This window comes from Gadus chalcogrammus, chromosome 8, assembly GCF_026213295.1.
Source record: "Gadus chalcogrammus isolate NIFS_2021 chromosome 8, NIFS_Gcha_1.0, whole genome shotgun sequence".
NCBI classification, from domain to species: domain Eukaryota; kingdom Metazoa; phylum Chordata; class Actinopteri; order Gadiformes; family Gadidae; genus Gadus; species Gadus chalcogrammus.
In genome coordinates this window covers 1,516,702-1,534,215 of record NC_079419.1, presented here as the reverse complement: position 1 = coordinate 1,534,215, position 17,514 = coordinate 1,516,702, and the positions used below count along the sequence as shown (strand labels likewise).

The following is a 17,514-nucleotide window of genomic DNA, read 5'->3' as shown; positions in this document are numbered from 1 at the left end:
GTTCTCTGCCTGGTTCTCTGCCTGGTTCTCTGCCTGGTTCTCTGCCTGGTTCTCCTGCGTCTCCTCTGGTGTTGTTCTGACTGACCCGCCGGTTCTGACCTCGCCCTCAGAAGCCGTACGCCTGCCAGGTCCCCGGATGCACCAAGCGTTACACGGACCCCAGCTCCCTGCGCAAGCACGTCAAGTCCCACGCGGCCCGGGGCCACCCGGAGAGAGAGGTACACACACACACACACACACACACACACACACACACACACACACACACACACACACACACACACACACACACACACACACACACACACACACACACACACACACACACAGTCACACAAACACACACACACATGCACACACTCACACACACACACACACACACACACAAACGCATGCACACATACACACACAACACACGCAGTCACACAAACACATACCCACACACACACACACACACACACGCACACATGCACACAAACACACACGCACACACAGACACACGCACATGCACACACACACACACACACACACACACATACACACACACACACACACACAGTCACACAAACACACACACAGTCACACAAACACACGCACACACACACACACAAACACACACACACACATGCACACAAACACACACGCACATGCACACACAGACAAACGCACATGCACATACACACACACACACACACACACATACTTACATACAAACACACGCACAAACACACACACACACACACACACACATACATACCAACAGGCACACACACATGCATGCACACACATACACACACACATACACACTCTGCATACATACGTACATAAGCATACACACACTGTGTAATTGTCCTACATACCCTGAAGGGAAATGCTGCCAAGTTATATAAATACAAAATAGTTACAGAAATAAAAAAAAGAGAAAGTAGAATATGCCTGCGTACATATGTGTCAGTGATGTTTGCTACAATAGAAGTATTTACTGGACAGGGAACAATATTAAACTCACTCACACACCAACACGCACACACACACCCCCCCCCCCTAACACACACACACACACACACTGATCCCTGGAAGTGAGAATAGTAAAGCTATTGTTCCGTGCCCCCCCCCCCCCCCCCCATCCCATTGCTATCTGGGATGTGTTTGTTTTCTATGGAGCGTCGTCCACGCTGGAGCTCGTCTTTGTATTCCCATGCACGTCAGGCGCACAACGGCCTTAAGCAGAACCTGCTGTGCTGTGTAAGTAGTGACACGGCGAACGCAGCCCGAACCAGAGAGCTTTGTGCCTGGACCCGGTCCACATGGGACTCCCGGATATCAAAGGGAATGCTGGTAAACTATCGCAGCGTTCTGCTGGAAAGCCCATGAGTCACTCCCATTACTGCCGCTTATCACAGCGCCGATGCCCAATGTCCCAAATCCGGCTGTGCTTGTTCTTTTGGTTCTTTGAATGTTTATGATTTTCTTTTCTTGTTTTGTTGTGTTTGGGCCGTTGGTTGGTTGGGCGGGTGTGTGTGTGTGGTTGGTTCATTAATCAGTTGGTTAAGTGGATGAGTCTGTGGTGGGTTGGTTAGTTGGTTGCATCTGTGGTTGATACGCTGGTTGGTTGCGTGTTGAGTGTGTGGTTGGTTATTTGGGAGGTTGAGTGTGCGTGGTTGGTTGGTTGGTTGGTTGGTTGGTTGGTTATGTTGGTGGTTGAGTCTGTGTGGTTGGTTGGTTAGTTGGTGGCGAGTTGGTTGAGTTGGTTGGTTGGTTAAGGCCGGTTCATAGTCCAGTTGTACCATACACTGACTAACGACTCTGAACGCAGACTAACGACTCTGAACGCAGACTAACGACTCTAAACGCAGACTAACGACTCTAAACGCAGACTAACGACTCTAAACGCAGACTAACGACTCTGAACGCAGACTAACGACTCTGAACGCAGACTAACGACTCTAAACGCAGACTAACGACTCTAAACGCAGACTAACGACTCTGAACGCAGACTAACGACTCTGAACGCAGACTAATGACTCTGAACGCAGACTGAACGCAGACTAACGACTCTAAACGCAGACTAACGACTCTAAACGCAGACTAACCACTCTAAACACAGACTAACGACTCTGAACGCAGACTAACGACTCTGAACGCAGACTAACGACTCTGAACGCAGACTAACGACTCTGAACGCAGACTAACGACTCTAAACGCAGACTAACGACTCTGAACGCAGACTAACGACTCTAAACGCAGACTAACGACTCTAAACGCAGACTAACGACTCTAAACGCAGACTAACGACCCTAAACGCAGACTAACGACTCTGAACGCAGACTAACGACCCTAAACGCAGACTGAACGCAGACTAACGACCCTAAACGCAGACTAACGACTCTAAACGCAGACTAACGACTCTAGTCGCAGACTAACGACTCTGAACGCAGACTAACGACCCTAAACGCAGACTGAACGCAGACTAACGACCCTAAACGCAGACTAACGACTCTGAACGCAGACTAACGACCCTAAACGCAGACTAACGACTCTGAACGCAGACTAACGACTCTGAACGCAGACTAACGACCATAAACGCAGACTAACGACCCTAAACGCAGACTAACGACTCTAAACGCAGACTAACGACTCTGAACGCAGACTGAACGCAGACTAACGACTCTAAACGCAGACTAACGACTCTAAACGCAGACTAAAGACCCTGAACGCAGACTAACGACTCTAAACGCAGACTAAAGGCTCTAAACGCAGACTAACGACCCTAAACGCAGACTAACGACTCTAAACGCAGACTAACGACCCTAAACGCAGACTAACGACTCTGAACGCAGACTAACGACTCTGAACGCAGACTAACGACTCTAAACGCAGACTAACGACTCTAAACGCAGACTAACGACTCTAAACGCAGACTAACGTGTCCAAACGCAGACTAACGACTCTAAACGCAGACTAACGACTCTGAACGCAGACTAACGACTCTAAACGCAGACTAACGACCCTAAACGCAGACTAACGACTCTAAACGCAGACTAACGAGTCCAAACGCAGACTAACGAGTCTAAACGCAGACTAACGACTCTGAACGCAGACTAACGACTGTGAACGCAGGCTAACGACTCTGAACGCAGACTAACGACTCTGAACGCAGACTAACGACTCTAAACGCAGACTAACGACTCTGAACGCAGACTAACGACTCTGAACGCAGACTGAACGCAGACTAACGACTCTAAACGAAGACTAACGACTCTGAACGCAGACTAACGACTCTGAACGCAGACTAACGACTCTGAACGCAGACTGAACGCAGACTAACGACCCTGTGGACGCTGCCTTTGCAGTTTCTGCACCAAACTATCTTTGGTGCGACCGTGCGTCCAGTTTGTGTACCGGTGTCTGAGAAGCTCGCCTTGAGACCTCCACGTCAGACGGAACAGGTTCTGCTTCTTCCTGTGTGCTGCACCGTATAATGGACGTCTCCTGGGCGTGTTTTCCATTTAGCATTAAGAAGAAAATAAAAAAAGATGCATTTCATCTGAAACCGGAAGCACAGGAAGTGGAAACGTCTGGGAGGACGGGGGAGGGGAGTGGTTGGCCTGGGGTTGGTGTGGTGATTGGTTGGTGTGGTGTTATGGGCATGTGGTTGGTTGGGTGTGTGGTTGTGTGAGTTTGGGTGTAATGGTTGTGTGGTTGGTTGGGTGTGTGGTTGGTTGGGTGTGTGGTTGGTTGGGTGTGTGTGTGGTTGGGTGAGTGGTTGGTTGGGTGTGTGGTTGGTTGAGTGAGTGGTTGGTTGGGTGTGTGGTTGGTTGGGTGTGTGGTTGGTTGGTTGTGATGGATGTGTGGATGGGTGTGTGGTTGGTTGGGTGAGTGGTTGGTTGGGTGAGTGGTTGGTTGGGTGTGTGCATGGCAGGGTGTGTTGTTCTGGAGATGGCCCGTTTTGGGCGCTGCCTCGGCCCGTGGGGAACGCTGCCTTAAAGCTGCGTGGTACACAGGGCCATTGTTCTAGACCGTTCAGGGATGGTGTCACCCAGAGAAAGTTGGGGATTTTGGTCACCGGGCTAAAGCTGTACCAAAGCGAAAAGTAACAACAACAAAAGAATGAGAACCAGGCATCTGCTACAAAGTTTCCGTTCTGCCAGAATGCAACAGTAAGAACGGCCGCTGTGATGAGAACACACTGTATCTCTAACAGATCGGAGTAATGGACAATGAGCAGGACAATGCGTTATTCATCTGCCGTTGGGTGAATACATGTTGTTGTTATAGGGAGCTCAGCAGCGGCTTTGATCAAATTGCACGTCTTCGCACTCACGCACGCAGATTCTGCGCTGTTTACGGCCGTGCTGGCGAATCAAATTACTGTTAGAATGCCCTCTCTTGAGCCCTCCCTAACAATTGCAAATCAAATAAAGACGATCGATAATCCAAAGGAGGTTGTGTTCAGTCCTATCTGTCAGTTTCAAACTAAATGGACACTTCTGATCTCGTTGCGGGTCGGGAGATTTGCCCGCCACGGCTTAACGCTGTATTCATCTTAAGCCCGAAATCTCTTCTGTGCAAAGTCTAGCGTGAAGTGCCCAATGTCCCCGATTCATAAAACATAACGGAGTCAAACAGTAACCTCAATGTCGTGCCCCAATAAATGACACTAATTACGTTGAATCCCTGGGCTCACCCCTCTGGGTGTCTCCCTCTCCCGTCCGCCACAGGCCCCGCTGCCCTCCATGTTGGAGTCGGACATGCTGAGCTACTGCCTCGCCCGGCAGCACCTCCACGTCGCCAGCGCCGGTGGCGGCGTCGCCGTCGGCAACCAGCAGAACCCTGCGGCCGGGATGAAGGGCGGCCCCTCCCCCGGGCCCGGAACGGACGGCTTCGCAGGTCAGGTCGGACGCCGTCGACAGCGTACTGAGAATGATAATAAGGATGAGGATGGTGAGGATGATGAGGATGCAAAGCTTTGTTTATTTGGCATCTTGCACGCGTGACGATGCAGCTGAAAGTGCTGCAGGATGCAGAGAAAATGCGCAAAGTAATGACAGAGCAAATGGACCGACAGACAGGAAAGAAAGAAGCAGATCCTGAGATTGTGCTCTGTATCATGGATACAGAGCACGGGACAGCTACAAGGCACACGTGTACACGTAAGAAAGGGGAGATCAGATAGGTTACCATGGCAGCACGGCTCCAACATTGAAAGAGGGAGGATAGATGAAATATAATGTAGACTATCATTCTTACTCGGTTGCTTGTTCACACTGATTTATCTTAACTTTTCAGCGTCTTTTATTTCCTTCTCCTTTCCAGTCCTCTCCTCTCCTCTGCTGCCCTAATCTCCTCTCAGCGTACCGTCTCTTCGTCTCTCCTCTCCTCTCCTCTCCTCTCCTCCCCTCCTCTCTCCTCCCCTCCTCTCCCCTCCTCTCTCCTCCTCCTCTCCTCGCTCCTCCTCAACTCCTTGTCTTCTCCTTTGCTCCTCCATTCTTGTATTCTCCTGTCCCCCTCATCTCCTTCCCTCCACTACTCTCCTCCCCTCCTCATCTCCTTCCCTCCTCTCCTGTCCCTGTCTCCTTTCCTCCTCTCCTCTCCTCCTCTCCTCTCCTCTCCTCTCCTCTCCTCTCCTCTCCTCTCCTCCTCTCCTCTCCTCTCCTCTCCTCTCCTCTCCTCCTCTCCTCTCCTCCCCTCCCCTCTCCTCTCCTCCTCTCCTCTCCTCTCCTTTCCTCCTCTCCTCTCCTCTCCTCTCCTCTCCTCTCCTCTCCTCTCCTCTCCTCTCCTCTCCTCCCCTCTCCTCTCCTCTCCTCTCCTCTCCTCTCCTCCTCTCCTTTCCTCCTCTCCTCTCCTCCTCTCCTTCCCTCCTCTCCTCTCCTCTCCTCTCCTCTCCTCTCCTCTTCTCCTCTACTCTCCTCTCCTCCTCCCCTCCCCTCCTCTCCTCTCCTCTCCTCTCCTCTCCTCTGTCCTTCGCTCTCTGACTGTAAACACTTTTTCCAGCCAGGCTCTCATTTTCTTCATCTTCTTTCTTCACCCTTTTTATTTTGTACATGCATTTCCTTTGAATGGCTGAACCGGGCTCAAGAAACTGTCAGCCGCGCAGAGCCTCAACTGGCAAAGGAGGCGTAGCAGGGGGGGGGTTCAGGGGTGGTGGTGGTGGTGGTGGTGGTGGTGGTGGTGGTGGTGGTGGTGGTGGTGGTGGTTAGGATCGTCCCAGAGAGAGCTGTCCGGGTCGATTACTTCAGACTACTTTACCCAGAAGAATTTGAGGGCAAAGCCTCCGAAACGGCACGCCGTTTGCGGGAGCTATGTTTACCCGCGGTGAAACAAGTGTGTCAGTGTTTTGAGGGGTGAGAGAGGACCTGGAGGAGAGCACCTTCTGATCACAGCTACGGCACGGCAGTCGTAGCGAAGAACCCGGAGCTCTGCACACACTGTATAGATTATTACACCGTGCAGCAGTGTGTGTGTGTGTGTGTGTGTGTGTGTGTGTGTGTGTGTGTGTGTGTGTGTGTGTGTGTGTGTGTGTGTGTGTGTGTGTGTGTGTGTGTGTGTGTGTGTGTGTGTGTGTGTGTGTGCCTGCGTGCGCGCATGCATGCTTTTGTGTTTGCATGTCTCAACAAATGCGTGTGCGTGCGTGTGGTTGTGTGTGTGTGCGTGCGTGTGTGTGTGTGTGTGTGTGTGTGTGTGTGTGTGTGTGTGTGTGTGTGTGTGTGTGTGTGTGTGTGTGTGTGTGTGTGTGTGTGTGTGTGTGTGTGTGTGTGTGTGTGTGTGTTAAAAATAATTTAATGACACACCATTATGTCTCCTACACGTCGGGGGCCGACGTCGTCCGTGTGTCTCACAGACATGTACTCCGGCAGCGCGGTACTCCACAAGAGGCCTGGCCCCCAGTACCTCCCCCCACCCCCAGAGTCCCGGTCGGGGTACCCCGGGATGAAGGCCTCCATGGGGGGCGCTGAGAGCCCCCTGCCCTCGCTGACCAGCCCCGGGCACGCGGGGGCAGGGTGAGTAGAACCGGACCCCCCCCCCCTCGGGGATTAATAAAGATGTATATCTATATCTATCAATCTACAGATCCCCCCCAGGGGATATTTTAAGTACACGTGTGATCGTACCGTGGATAAGTGGATTCATGTGTTTGGGGGGGAAGTGTTTACAGAGCGTTGGGTCTCTGTGCGTACACGCTCATCGATAATGTCGGGGTTGATGCGTATCTTGGAAACACGGTCGCTTCGTACTTCCAACTTGAGGTGAATCGAAGACAAATGTTTTTCGCACGATCTCACCATTTAATCAACGTGTGATGTGAACCGTTCCCTCCACACTGTCCATGTCTGCAGAACACGGGTTCAAACTCGACACATACGCTTTTGTTAAGCATTAACACGCGATGTAGGGTTAAACCGTAAAAGAGACAAAGAGTGAAAGGGGAATGGAAACAAACCCTGCCGCTCAGCATTCTTGTTTGCGATGCCTTCCTTTTCCGAACCCTTTGCCAGGCCGCTGTCTCTACCTCCAACAGCTTTGCTTTTGAGATATGAAGAACAAAGGAAACTGAACACTTGTGCTGTTCGTATTCATGCTTGAAAATATAATAGTTGTACTTAAATTAGGATGTATCGTGTGTGCGTAGAGGTTGAGACTAGAAGATAGAAGATATAGATGGAGGATAGAGTTAGGGGATGAAGGGTAAAGGGTAGAGGGTAGAGGTAGAGGATAGAGAATAGAGGTACGAGGTTAGAGAGTAGATGATAACGGATAGAGGGTAGATGATGGAGGTGGTGGATAGAGAAAGAGGGTATAGAAAAGAGGATATCCATCCATCCATCTACCCATCCCACTATATTAGTCATGGCTTACATCACATATATGCAGAGTGTCGGTTATTTCCTGGTGGCCCTGCCTTACTTATTTCGAGGATTAACTGCCCACTATGCTCGCTCACTACTTCATCTACAAAGCATGTTTGTAGAAAGGGTGGCCGGTAATGAGTGTGTCACCATAACTAGAGTTAATGTGCTTGCGGTCGCTGTGATTGGCCAAGAGGAGGCCATGGCACGTGTGTGTGTGTGTGTGTGTGTGTGTGTGTTTGTGTAAGGTTGTGTGTGTGTGCGCGTGTGTGCTGGCTGCTCCGCTGAGCTCATGTCACACAGCACGATAAAGTAGACCGGAGAGGGCCCGCAGTAGTCCCAGCTGGGGCTCCAGGGCCGCGGTTCTGTCCGTAATTAGGCAGCAAACCTTTTCTGATTTAAGCCCTGCTGGTTATTTTATTCAGGTTGGCAAAACACACACAATAACAGCAGTGTGTCGTGGATTAATATCGAGTTGATTGTGCCAATTTGACATTTCGTGCGATAATACCGTCGTCTAGAGACTTTACTTTCCAGTGGTGCGTACAGTACTCGTCCAGACGCATTTTCTTATTTTTTTCCCCCCTCTTTTTATTTTTTTTCCTTCTCATGTCGAGGATATTTTGATCAAGAGCGACATTTTTCTCTAAACCTCACACCCGGTCGCACAGTGCATCGATTCAGACGTTAAGAGGCCTTAATAACATGTTTTCCAAAAGCGGGGGATTACACAGTCCACAGTGCGGCCGCTGTCTGTGCGGCGGCGCGGAGCCACGCAGCGTCTATCTAACCCAGTGTCCACCTTGAGGACCTGTTAGAGGCCGCCCCGCGAAACGTCCTCGTGCGGCACAATCTTCACATTGACATGAGGACGGCGGCTGCGGCCACGGCGAAATATCAAGGCAGCAACCCCCGTCCCCGTCCCCGTCCCCGTCCCCGTCCCCCGTCCCCGTCCCCCGTCCCCGTCCCCGTCCCCGTCCCCCGTCCCCGTCCCCCGTCCCCCGTCCCCGTCCCCCGTCCCCGTCCCCCGTCCCCGTCCCCCGTCCCCGTCCCCGTCCCCGTCCCCGTCCCCGTCCCTCCCTGGATCCATTGACTAAAGTGGTGCGTCCAACAAGTGAAAGTAAGTCATCTTTTAGCGCTCTGAGCTCATAGTGAGAAGGAGGAGTGCGGTTCAGCGTTCTGACATCCCTTAATTATTCCACCTTGGCAGAACCATCCAGAGCGCAGCCTCCAAGGACCTGTGTGTAGAGTTCTTTAATTTTTTGACTGTGAAGCTTGTTTTTGTGCTTTGCGGTCTTATTACATTTTTTCGTGCTTTTCTACTTTTGAGCTTGCGGTGTCAGATTGGTTCTCACTCAAGTGTGTTTACCCTCTGTAGTACTACGAGTCACACAGTGTGTGTGTGTGTGTGGAAACGGCCGATGGTGGAGCGGTGAAACGCGTTCCAACAGCTGGGGTTCTCAGAATCTCTATCTTGTGAGAAAAGAGTCAAGCGATCTCTGGCTTTCTGATGGATTCAGGACATAGTAACGCAAACCATCAGAGAATACTACAGACGTCACACTCACACCCTCTGGAAGCTGTTTAGTTCAACAACTCCCACCAACTAGTGATCTGTGACGGTACTGCAGGTGATCTGACAAATTATTTACAAAAGCCTCCTAATTTTTGTTTTTATAAAAGCAATGTGAATGGTATTTTTTTAATAAAATGCAATATACGGTAACTAAAGAACCTTGTTTCGCTTCATTTGAGAACTCACTTATGAACTTGTTACGAAATACCTAACTTTCAGTGGGCCGCAGGCCTGCAAACCCTTTGAGACGTTGAGCTGAGCTGAGGAAGAGAGGGAACATGTGATTTAGTTGACCTCTATCCAGACTGCACAAAAAGATCCGCTGTCCAGTATTTCGCGTCCCCCCTGTTTGCCATGCTAACGACCGCTGCTCGGTGGTCGGGCTTTCACCTGGAGGGGCATCACCTGGCGCAGTGAGGGGAGGAGCCCGTACTTTTCCATCACTCAGCTGACGGATGAGATACGCTGTGGGTATACAGCGGTGACGGGAAATCTCTCGCCATGCAGCCCGAGGCTGAAAATAGCGGTGTTTTTTTGGTGGCGTCCAAATAAAGCTCTCCCCCTAGGCGTGACCGGCCTCTGTACGGGGACAGCGGTGGAGGAAGGAGGCGCGGGCCGCGGGAACGCACAGTACGGGACGTGTGGTGACAGTGCTGGGAGGACTCTCCCCTCGTTTCACTAACCCCCCCACACACACGCCTACACACACGCACGCACAAACAAACACACGCACGCACGCACACACGCCTACACACACACACACACGCACGCACAAACACACACAAACACACGCACGCACGCACACACGCCTAAACACACGCACGCACGCACACACGCACGCACGCACGCATGCACGCACGCACGCACGCACGCACGCACGCACGTACGCACACACGCATACACTCTCTCTCTCTCTCTCTCTCTCTCTCTCTCCTCTCTCTCTCTCTCTCTCTCTCTCTCTCTCTCTCTCTCTCTCTCTCTCTCTCTCTCTCTCTCTCTCTCTCTCTCTCTCTCTCTCTCTCTATATATATATATATATATATATATATATATATATATATATCTCTTTTACACATACACACACACTCTCTCTCAGTGAAGGAAAGCAGCTGGTAGTCGTTAGAGAGAGAGAGAGATACAGGGATGGAGAGAGGGATGGAGAGAGAGAGAGAGAGAGAGAGAGAGAGAGAGAGAGAGAGAGAGAGAGAGAGAGAGAGAGAGAGAGAAAGAGAGAGAGATGGAGGCGGGCCAGAGAGAGACGAAGAGAGCAACAGTGGAGGTGATGAGATGGAAAAAAGAGAGAGCGAAGTGAGGGGATTACATTCTTAAAAAAGAATGGTGGCAAGGGGAGAGGGAGAGAGAGAGAGAGGGAGAGAGGGAGAGAGGGAGAGGGTGAGAGATGAGTAAGTGATGAAAGGGTTTAGTTGTGAAAATAGAGAGAGGGAAAAAGAGGACCACTGTAACAGTTTCCTGAAGTTGTGCTGACAGTTTTTTTTTCTCTCTCTCTCTCTCTCTCTTTCTCTCTCTCCCCCCCCCCCTCTCTCTCTCTCTCCCCTCTCTCTCTCTCTCTCTCTCTCTCTCTCTCTCTCTCTCCCCCCCCCTCTCTCTCTCTCTCTCTCTCTCTCTCTCCCCCCCTCTCTCTCTCTCTCTCTCTCTCTCTCCCCCCCTCTCTCTCTCTCTGTCTCTCTCTCCCTCCCCTCTCTCTCTCTCTTTACCTCAGGCGCTTTTCGTCGCTGCGAAACCTGCAATGCTGAAAGCACGCAGACACACACACACACGCACATGCACACACACACCCACACACAAACACACACACACACACACACACACACACAGACACACGCATACAGACGCACACATACACGCACACACACACAAACACACACTAACACACAAACACACGCACGCACACACACACACACATACACAGATACACACACAGATATACGCATAGAGACGCACACATACACGCACATACACACACACAAACACATGCAAACACGCACACGCGAACACACACATACACAAACACACATACATACACACGCGCGAACACACACACATACACACACACAAACATACACACACACAAACACGCACGCACACACACACACACACACACACACACACACACACACACACACACACACACAACGACCGACCACATAAAAAGATGTTGAATGTGTTTGTGTATAGGGGGGGGGGGGCTCAAACCGCGGCGCTGTAGACATCCCAGCTATGTTCAGGCGAAGCATCGCGGAAGAATGCGAGCGGCTCATCGGGGTCTCTCTCAGCGAGCCGGGCGACGGGGGGAATGTTGCTGAGGTGGCCAGTTCACCGGGCGCCTTCGTCACCGAGCGTCCGCTGGAGCAGACGCCGTATATCAAAGGCCCACTCTTTGTTTATGTTACCTTGCGCTCGGCCCAAACTTTATGACCTCGACCAAACCGCCCGCCATCTGTTCGTCCTATCAGTCCGTTTAAAGCAAACAAAAAAAAAGACCACATCTGATTAATTTGCACTTTTATTGTGTTTCTTCTGCGAAAAGGGCTGTTGGGTTTACCGTAATTCCAGTTGTCATGGGAATAAAGGGACTGGGGGGGGGGCGAGACGAATGATGGATCCGTAAAGAAATCCCCAAATAGTTCCTCTTTTAATGGCCGGTCGTATGGAAGAAGGGGGGGGGGGGGGGGGGGGAAATAGGCCAGGAGTCATCAGTATTTCTGACAAGGCCTGGGTTGTTTATGAAGCCTTCTGAAGTCCCCCCCCCCCGTCAAGCCCCAACCCAAGGCCGGCCGTCCCCCCATGGGAGCAGTAATCTGGGCGAGATCATCCAAGACTCCAGTTCTCCAGGCCTGCATGAAATGGCCCAGTGCGTGCTTTTTCAGAAACCAGAGGGAGGGGGTGGGGGGGGGATGAAAGTCAAATACCGTACTGGGACTGTTTTCCTTTTTTCTTTACGCTTCCTATCTCCGTAGGGAGAGATTCCGATGCTTTTTTTGGGTCGTTGTTTTTTTCGACTTGGCCGCTCCACTGACTCACTGGTTTCCATGTTGAGTCAGAGTGCTGTTTGCGAACAGTCAGCACATTCCGTCACCATGGCGATGGATACAGGTTTCTTTTTTACAATGAGTGGCTGTATTTACTGCCCTTCCTCCTCCTCCTCCTCCTCCTCCTCCTCCCTCAATGGAACAAAAAGGTTTTACTTATAGGTTAAACCAATGTTTTGTTTTTGGGTCTTTTTTCGTTGTTTCTTTCCGTGCCTGGTAACAGTTGCGTTGCAGAGAGAAAACTAAAATGGTGGACATTGTAACAATTATCTTCTGACAACTGACGGCTAACAAAATGCGTTTCAGCCAATGGGATCTCTCTGTTCAGTGTGTGAGCAAACAGTGCTCCAGAGAGTACAAATTATAGTACTGTAGGAGTAGTATTAGTAGTAGTACTTTTAATAGTAGTACCTTAGCAGTAGTAGTATTAGTATTAATATTAGTACAAGCATTAGTAGTTGTAGCAGTAGTAGTAGTATAAGGCCTATTAGTAGTTATAGTAGTAGTAGTAGTCTTAGTAGTTGTAGTATTATTTGTAGTCGTTGTGGTTATATAAGGAGTAGTAATAGTACAAGTAGGATTAGTAATAGAGGTAGTTTAGCTTATAAGATAAAATAAGGTAAGAGATAAGATAGCCTTTATTGTCATTGTCGCCTATTCAACGAAATTGGGAGTGCCAACTGATGGTGCATTACACATACAAAAAACAAGCAAGCAATTTAAGTTAAAAATTTAAAAAAACAAGACGGAAATAACAAAAAAACATTTGGAACAAGAAAAGGACGGGCGAGGTGAATACTAAACATAAAATATAAAAGGCTGTAAGCATATTGCACTTTATAGAAAGTGAGGGTTAGATTATAGTTAGTAGTAGTTAGTAGTAGAAGTATAGTATTAGTAGTAGTAGTATAAGGTACATTAGTAGTAGTGGTAGAAGTAGTAGTTATATAGTGCTCATCTAGTTATTTTAGGAGTGTGCAATCTTCAACATAGCACACTTCTAGAACAAAAGCATCGCAATGGATAGTTAGCTCTTGTTGCCGTGGACGACTGCATAGAAAGGAAAGGAGGCTCAACGGGTGTGTGTGTGTGTGTGTGTGTGTGTGTGTGTGTGTGTGTGTCTTTGTGTGTGTGTCTGTCGGTATGTGTGTGTGTCTTTCTTTCTGTATGTGTGTCTGTCTGTCTGTCTGTCTGTCTGTCTGTCTGTGTGTGTGTGTGTGTGTGTGTGTGTGTGTGTGTGTGTGTGTGTGTGTGTGTGTGTGTGTGTGTGTGTGTGTGTGTGTGTGTGTGTGTATGTCTTTGTGTGTCTGTCTGTCTGTCTGTCTGTCTGTCTGTCTGTCTGTCTGTCTGTCTGTCTGTCTGTCTGTCTGTCTGTGTGTGTGTGTGTGTGTGTGTGTGTGTGTGTGTGTGTGCGTGTGCGTGTGCGTGTGTGGACAGACCGACCTCCTCCTCCTCGTTCCTGGCCCACGGGGGCCCGGCGTTGAGGGCCCGTGTCCTGGACGGCCCGGCCCCCCCAGCTGACCTCCACCCCGGGGTCAGGGCCCCGCCGGCCCCCGGCTGCCAGCGAGCCGGCCCCCGGCCCCACCTGGACGGGCCCCCGGAGCAGCCAGGTGAGGGCAGCACTGGGGCCTCTGTTGTGGGGGGGGGGTTGGAGGTATGTGGTTTGTAAGTGCACATTTTTTTGTTATTTAAAGATTGTATTCTTTCATAATTATTAAATAAAACACATTGAGATGAGGTCAAGACAGCAGCTTGGGTGAAACCCATCAACTATATCTTTCGTACGTGTATATATTATTATTACAATTATTAATAATTTATTTTTTACCCACCATGTGTCGATGTGTATATGTGTATATACTTGCCATTTTTAAGAAGTATACACGACTTAAAAATGGTATACTGCTTTGTAGTGGTGATGCTCTACCTCCATTACCAACTTGTTTGGTTTGTTTGAGAGGCGTGCAGGGGATTCTTTGGTGTTCATTCTGATCAAATGTGTGTGTCTCCCTGAACTTTTTAAGCGTGTCTTTACGGAAACGAGAAGATGGCTCAACCCATAATAGAGGGAGACTTCGACGTCACCAACTATCTCACCAACCACTTGGCATCCTATTCGACCGGTAAGTCAATGCAAAACTTTTAAAACATTCGATCTATTGTAGTTTAACATGTGCGTTTATGTGTTTGAATCATGTGCGATTCTGTGCTACTGGTTATGAAATACTTTTTTATATGATTCTCTTTAACAGCAGTAATATTTCTTGGAATGCAGGCTTCATTTCCCATGAGGCCTCTTCTTATAAAACAGCTCCCATAACATTTGATCCACTATCCATTTGCTTTTAAAAGAAAAATACATAAATAAAAGGTTGCAGGTTTTATGCGCATGAATATTTGCTTATAGTTGGAAATGCAGTTGCCTCTCTGTTTGTATGCCAGTTTTAGCTTATAATACTTTGTGCCAATTCTGTCCCAGTTGCCAGAAACATCAGCCGGTTCTACTTAAGGAGAATGCATCCCATAACTCGAAAGTACATTGCATATTGTTGTTTTTATGAATGTTCTGTCCAATCTAGTCTTATTGTTGCCAAATAGTGGTTATAAACAAAACATTCTTTGAATTACAACTGCTGTGCTGCTTTGGAGTACTTCACTCTCTCTTCCTGTCTCTGACACAATCATTTCCACAACTTTGCAGCTTTCACTATGTATGTAGGAGGCAGGAAGCCCAGACAGACATTTCCTGCCCTCAGTCATGTCCTCTTTTCGCAGTAGTTGTTTGATAACCTATTGACCTTTGACCTTTTTGTTTTACCAAAATGGACAGTTGGAAGATGATGAAAAGTATCTGTTCAGCAGTAAATAACTGCAACAAATGGCAACAAATAACGCAAACGATAAAGTTACAGCCAGCGTTGCAGTAACAGCATGAACATCATAACATCGGTACTTGCTCAATTAGCTAAGTTGTCAATTTTGCTAACATCCGAGTCTCTGACCGTACTCAGAACCGTGCAGTTCAGTCACTCTCTCCTCCCTATAATGTGAAAACTTTATGGTACATTCTTCAGGGACAAGTGGGAATAGCGGCAGTAATTATGGCCTTGACGTGTAAACAAGCCAACCCGTGTTAGACCTCACCAGATGAATCAGAAGGAGATACAAACCGCTTTGCATCATGGGATATGGTGCTGAGCAGTTATACCCTGCTTGAAGGGTGCATCATGGGTATAAAGTTGAGTGCATTGTTGAGGGCAACCGATTTGTACACTGAGATTTTTGAACACTGATTTTTGAAGTGTTGATGTCCCAGTTAGTTAGTGAACAAAGAGTGCCGCATTCAGCCTGTGTCCGTAGCCAACTAGCCAATCAGAATGAGCGCCTCCGCTGGAGTGGTTTGACCGGTGACGATCTTGAACGTTCTCGACCGGGACATCCTGCCCGCTCCTGATCCTCTTTCTTTCCCCCCCCCCCGCCCCCCCCCAGGGTTTGATTTGCTGCGGGACCTCCAGGGGCAAGTGGGCGGGGGCCACTCTGCCTCCGCCCCCTCCCCCGATGACAGCTTCCTGTTTCAGAGCGGCGGTGTCGATCGCTACCTCAGTCAGATCTACTCCATCTACCTGGACTCCTGATGCCGCGGCGAGCCCCACCGCGATCTAACCCTAAGAATTGCACCAACATCGCTTTTGTTTTTCCCCCTAACCCTTCTCTGATGTATTTCTAATGTTCCAGTATCGGCTCGTATGTGGACAAGTTACTTTGGGGTCATTACAGTACAATGCCTAGAATCGAATCAATCCTGACAGGTACCTGATTGACGCCTGCATTGAGCCTATTGACAGACACCAGCTGCATCAGCTGGGGTGTTTCCATAACAGCACACCGTCAGAGTGGCATGCCAACACGACATGAGTTTGTGTTTTCAGCCCAGGTCACTCATGGACTGTCGTCCTTGTAGCCATAGTCATCGGAGACCAAGTGAAGCATGGGAATAAAACACATCATCATGAGTGTACTGTTCAACCATGACCGTGACGGGCCACTCTAACCTGTAATCGTTTCCAAGTGCCGATGGGCACTTGAGGCTCATTCGCCAGGTTTGGATTAATTAGGCGCTCTGTTGTAATGTGTCATCTGGCTGAGTGTGGTCAGAATGGTGGACTCCATCCATGACTTCATCCATTCTTTCATCGTTCATCATTTATACGTTATATTGACGGGGACCTCTAGCAAGGGATTTTGGACCTGCGACCCATCTCTACCCTTTTTCCCTTGCTCGTACACTTTTCTGGATGAGAAATGTCCAGCCGACGGGCCGGCTGACTTTGGAACAACATCGCCCCCTGGTGTTGAAAATAGTTAGTGGCCCGTACTGAACTGTTGCGTGAAAGACGCAAAGGCGCGATACTTGGACGTTTGACTGAAAAGTGACTGCTGATGGAATCAAACGGATTCCACTCTATTATATCTCTTTACCTTGTCGTCACCAACAAATGATGATCCCAGAGGACCAATAATGTTGAACAAAGGTCAGACTGTTCAGCTGTAGCCAAGACTGGACAAACATTTACAAAAGGAGAGATAACGAACACTATACCATTTTAATAGCCTATAACCTACATTTTTAATGACATTTTTATATACTATGTTTTCCAAAAGATTTAAAATGTTTTCCAATGCAAGAGAAGGAACAGTGATATTTACATGCACTCCAAATATGTTTACATTGACTTTTATCGAATGATCACGTTCAAAATGTTTGCTATTATTATTGCATGTAACCATTGTGCTGGATTATATGAATCTCTTCTGCAATGTGTTTCTTCTTTATAATGCCAAATCCACAAAAGAATTTGTATATAAAAAAATGAAATTATTTACACCAAGTCGTTTGAGTCCTATAGACGCCGGTTACAGAGAAACTTTACAGCGCTCATCCAGCAGATCGCAGTGCAACCTCGTCACACAACGACAAGTTTGTCTGCAACCTGTGCGCTTTGAATTGAGCGCAGTAAATGGATATGCCAGGGTGCGTAAA

The 17,514-nt window shown here is 49.0% G+C and overlaps 1 protein-coding gene across 1 annotated transcript in view; it reads left to right on the top strand.

Annotated features, from left to right (window-relative positions):
* The window catches only part of LOC130387141 (zinc finger protein GLIS1), a 25,475-nt gene extending 7,962 nt beyond the window's left edge, over nt 1–17,513 (top strand). Inside the window, exons 3-8 of the mRNA XM_056596135.1 lie at nt 111–218; nt 4,722–4,890; nt 6,842–7,001; nt 13,911–14,083; nt 14,498–14,596; nt 15,963–17,513. Coding sequence (XP_056452110.1) covers nt 111–218; nt 4,722–4,890; nt 6,842–7,001; nt 13,911–14,083; nt 14,498–14,596; nt 15,963–16,108 — 855 coding nt within the window. The 3' untranslated portion in view covers nt 16,109–17,513. The remainder of the gene's footprint in view (nt 1–110; nt 219–4,721; nt 4,891–6,841; nt 7,002–13,910; nt 14,084–14,497; nt 14,597–15,962) is intronic.
* The last annotated feature ends 1 nt before the right edge of the window (nt 17,514 follows it).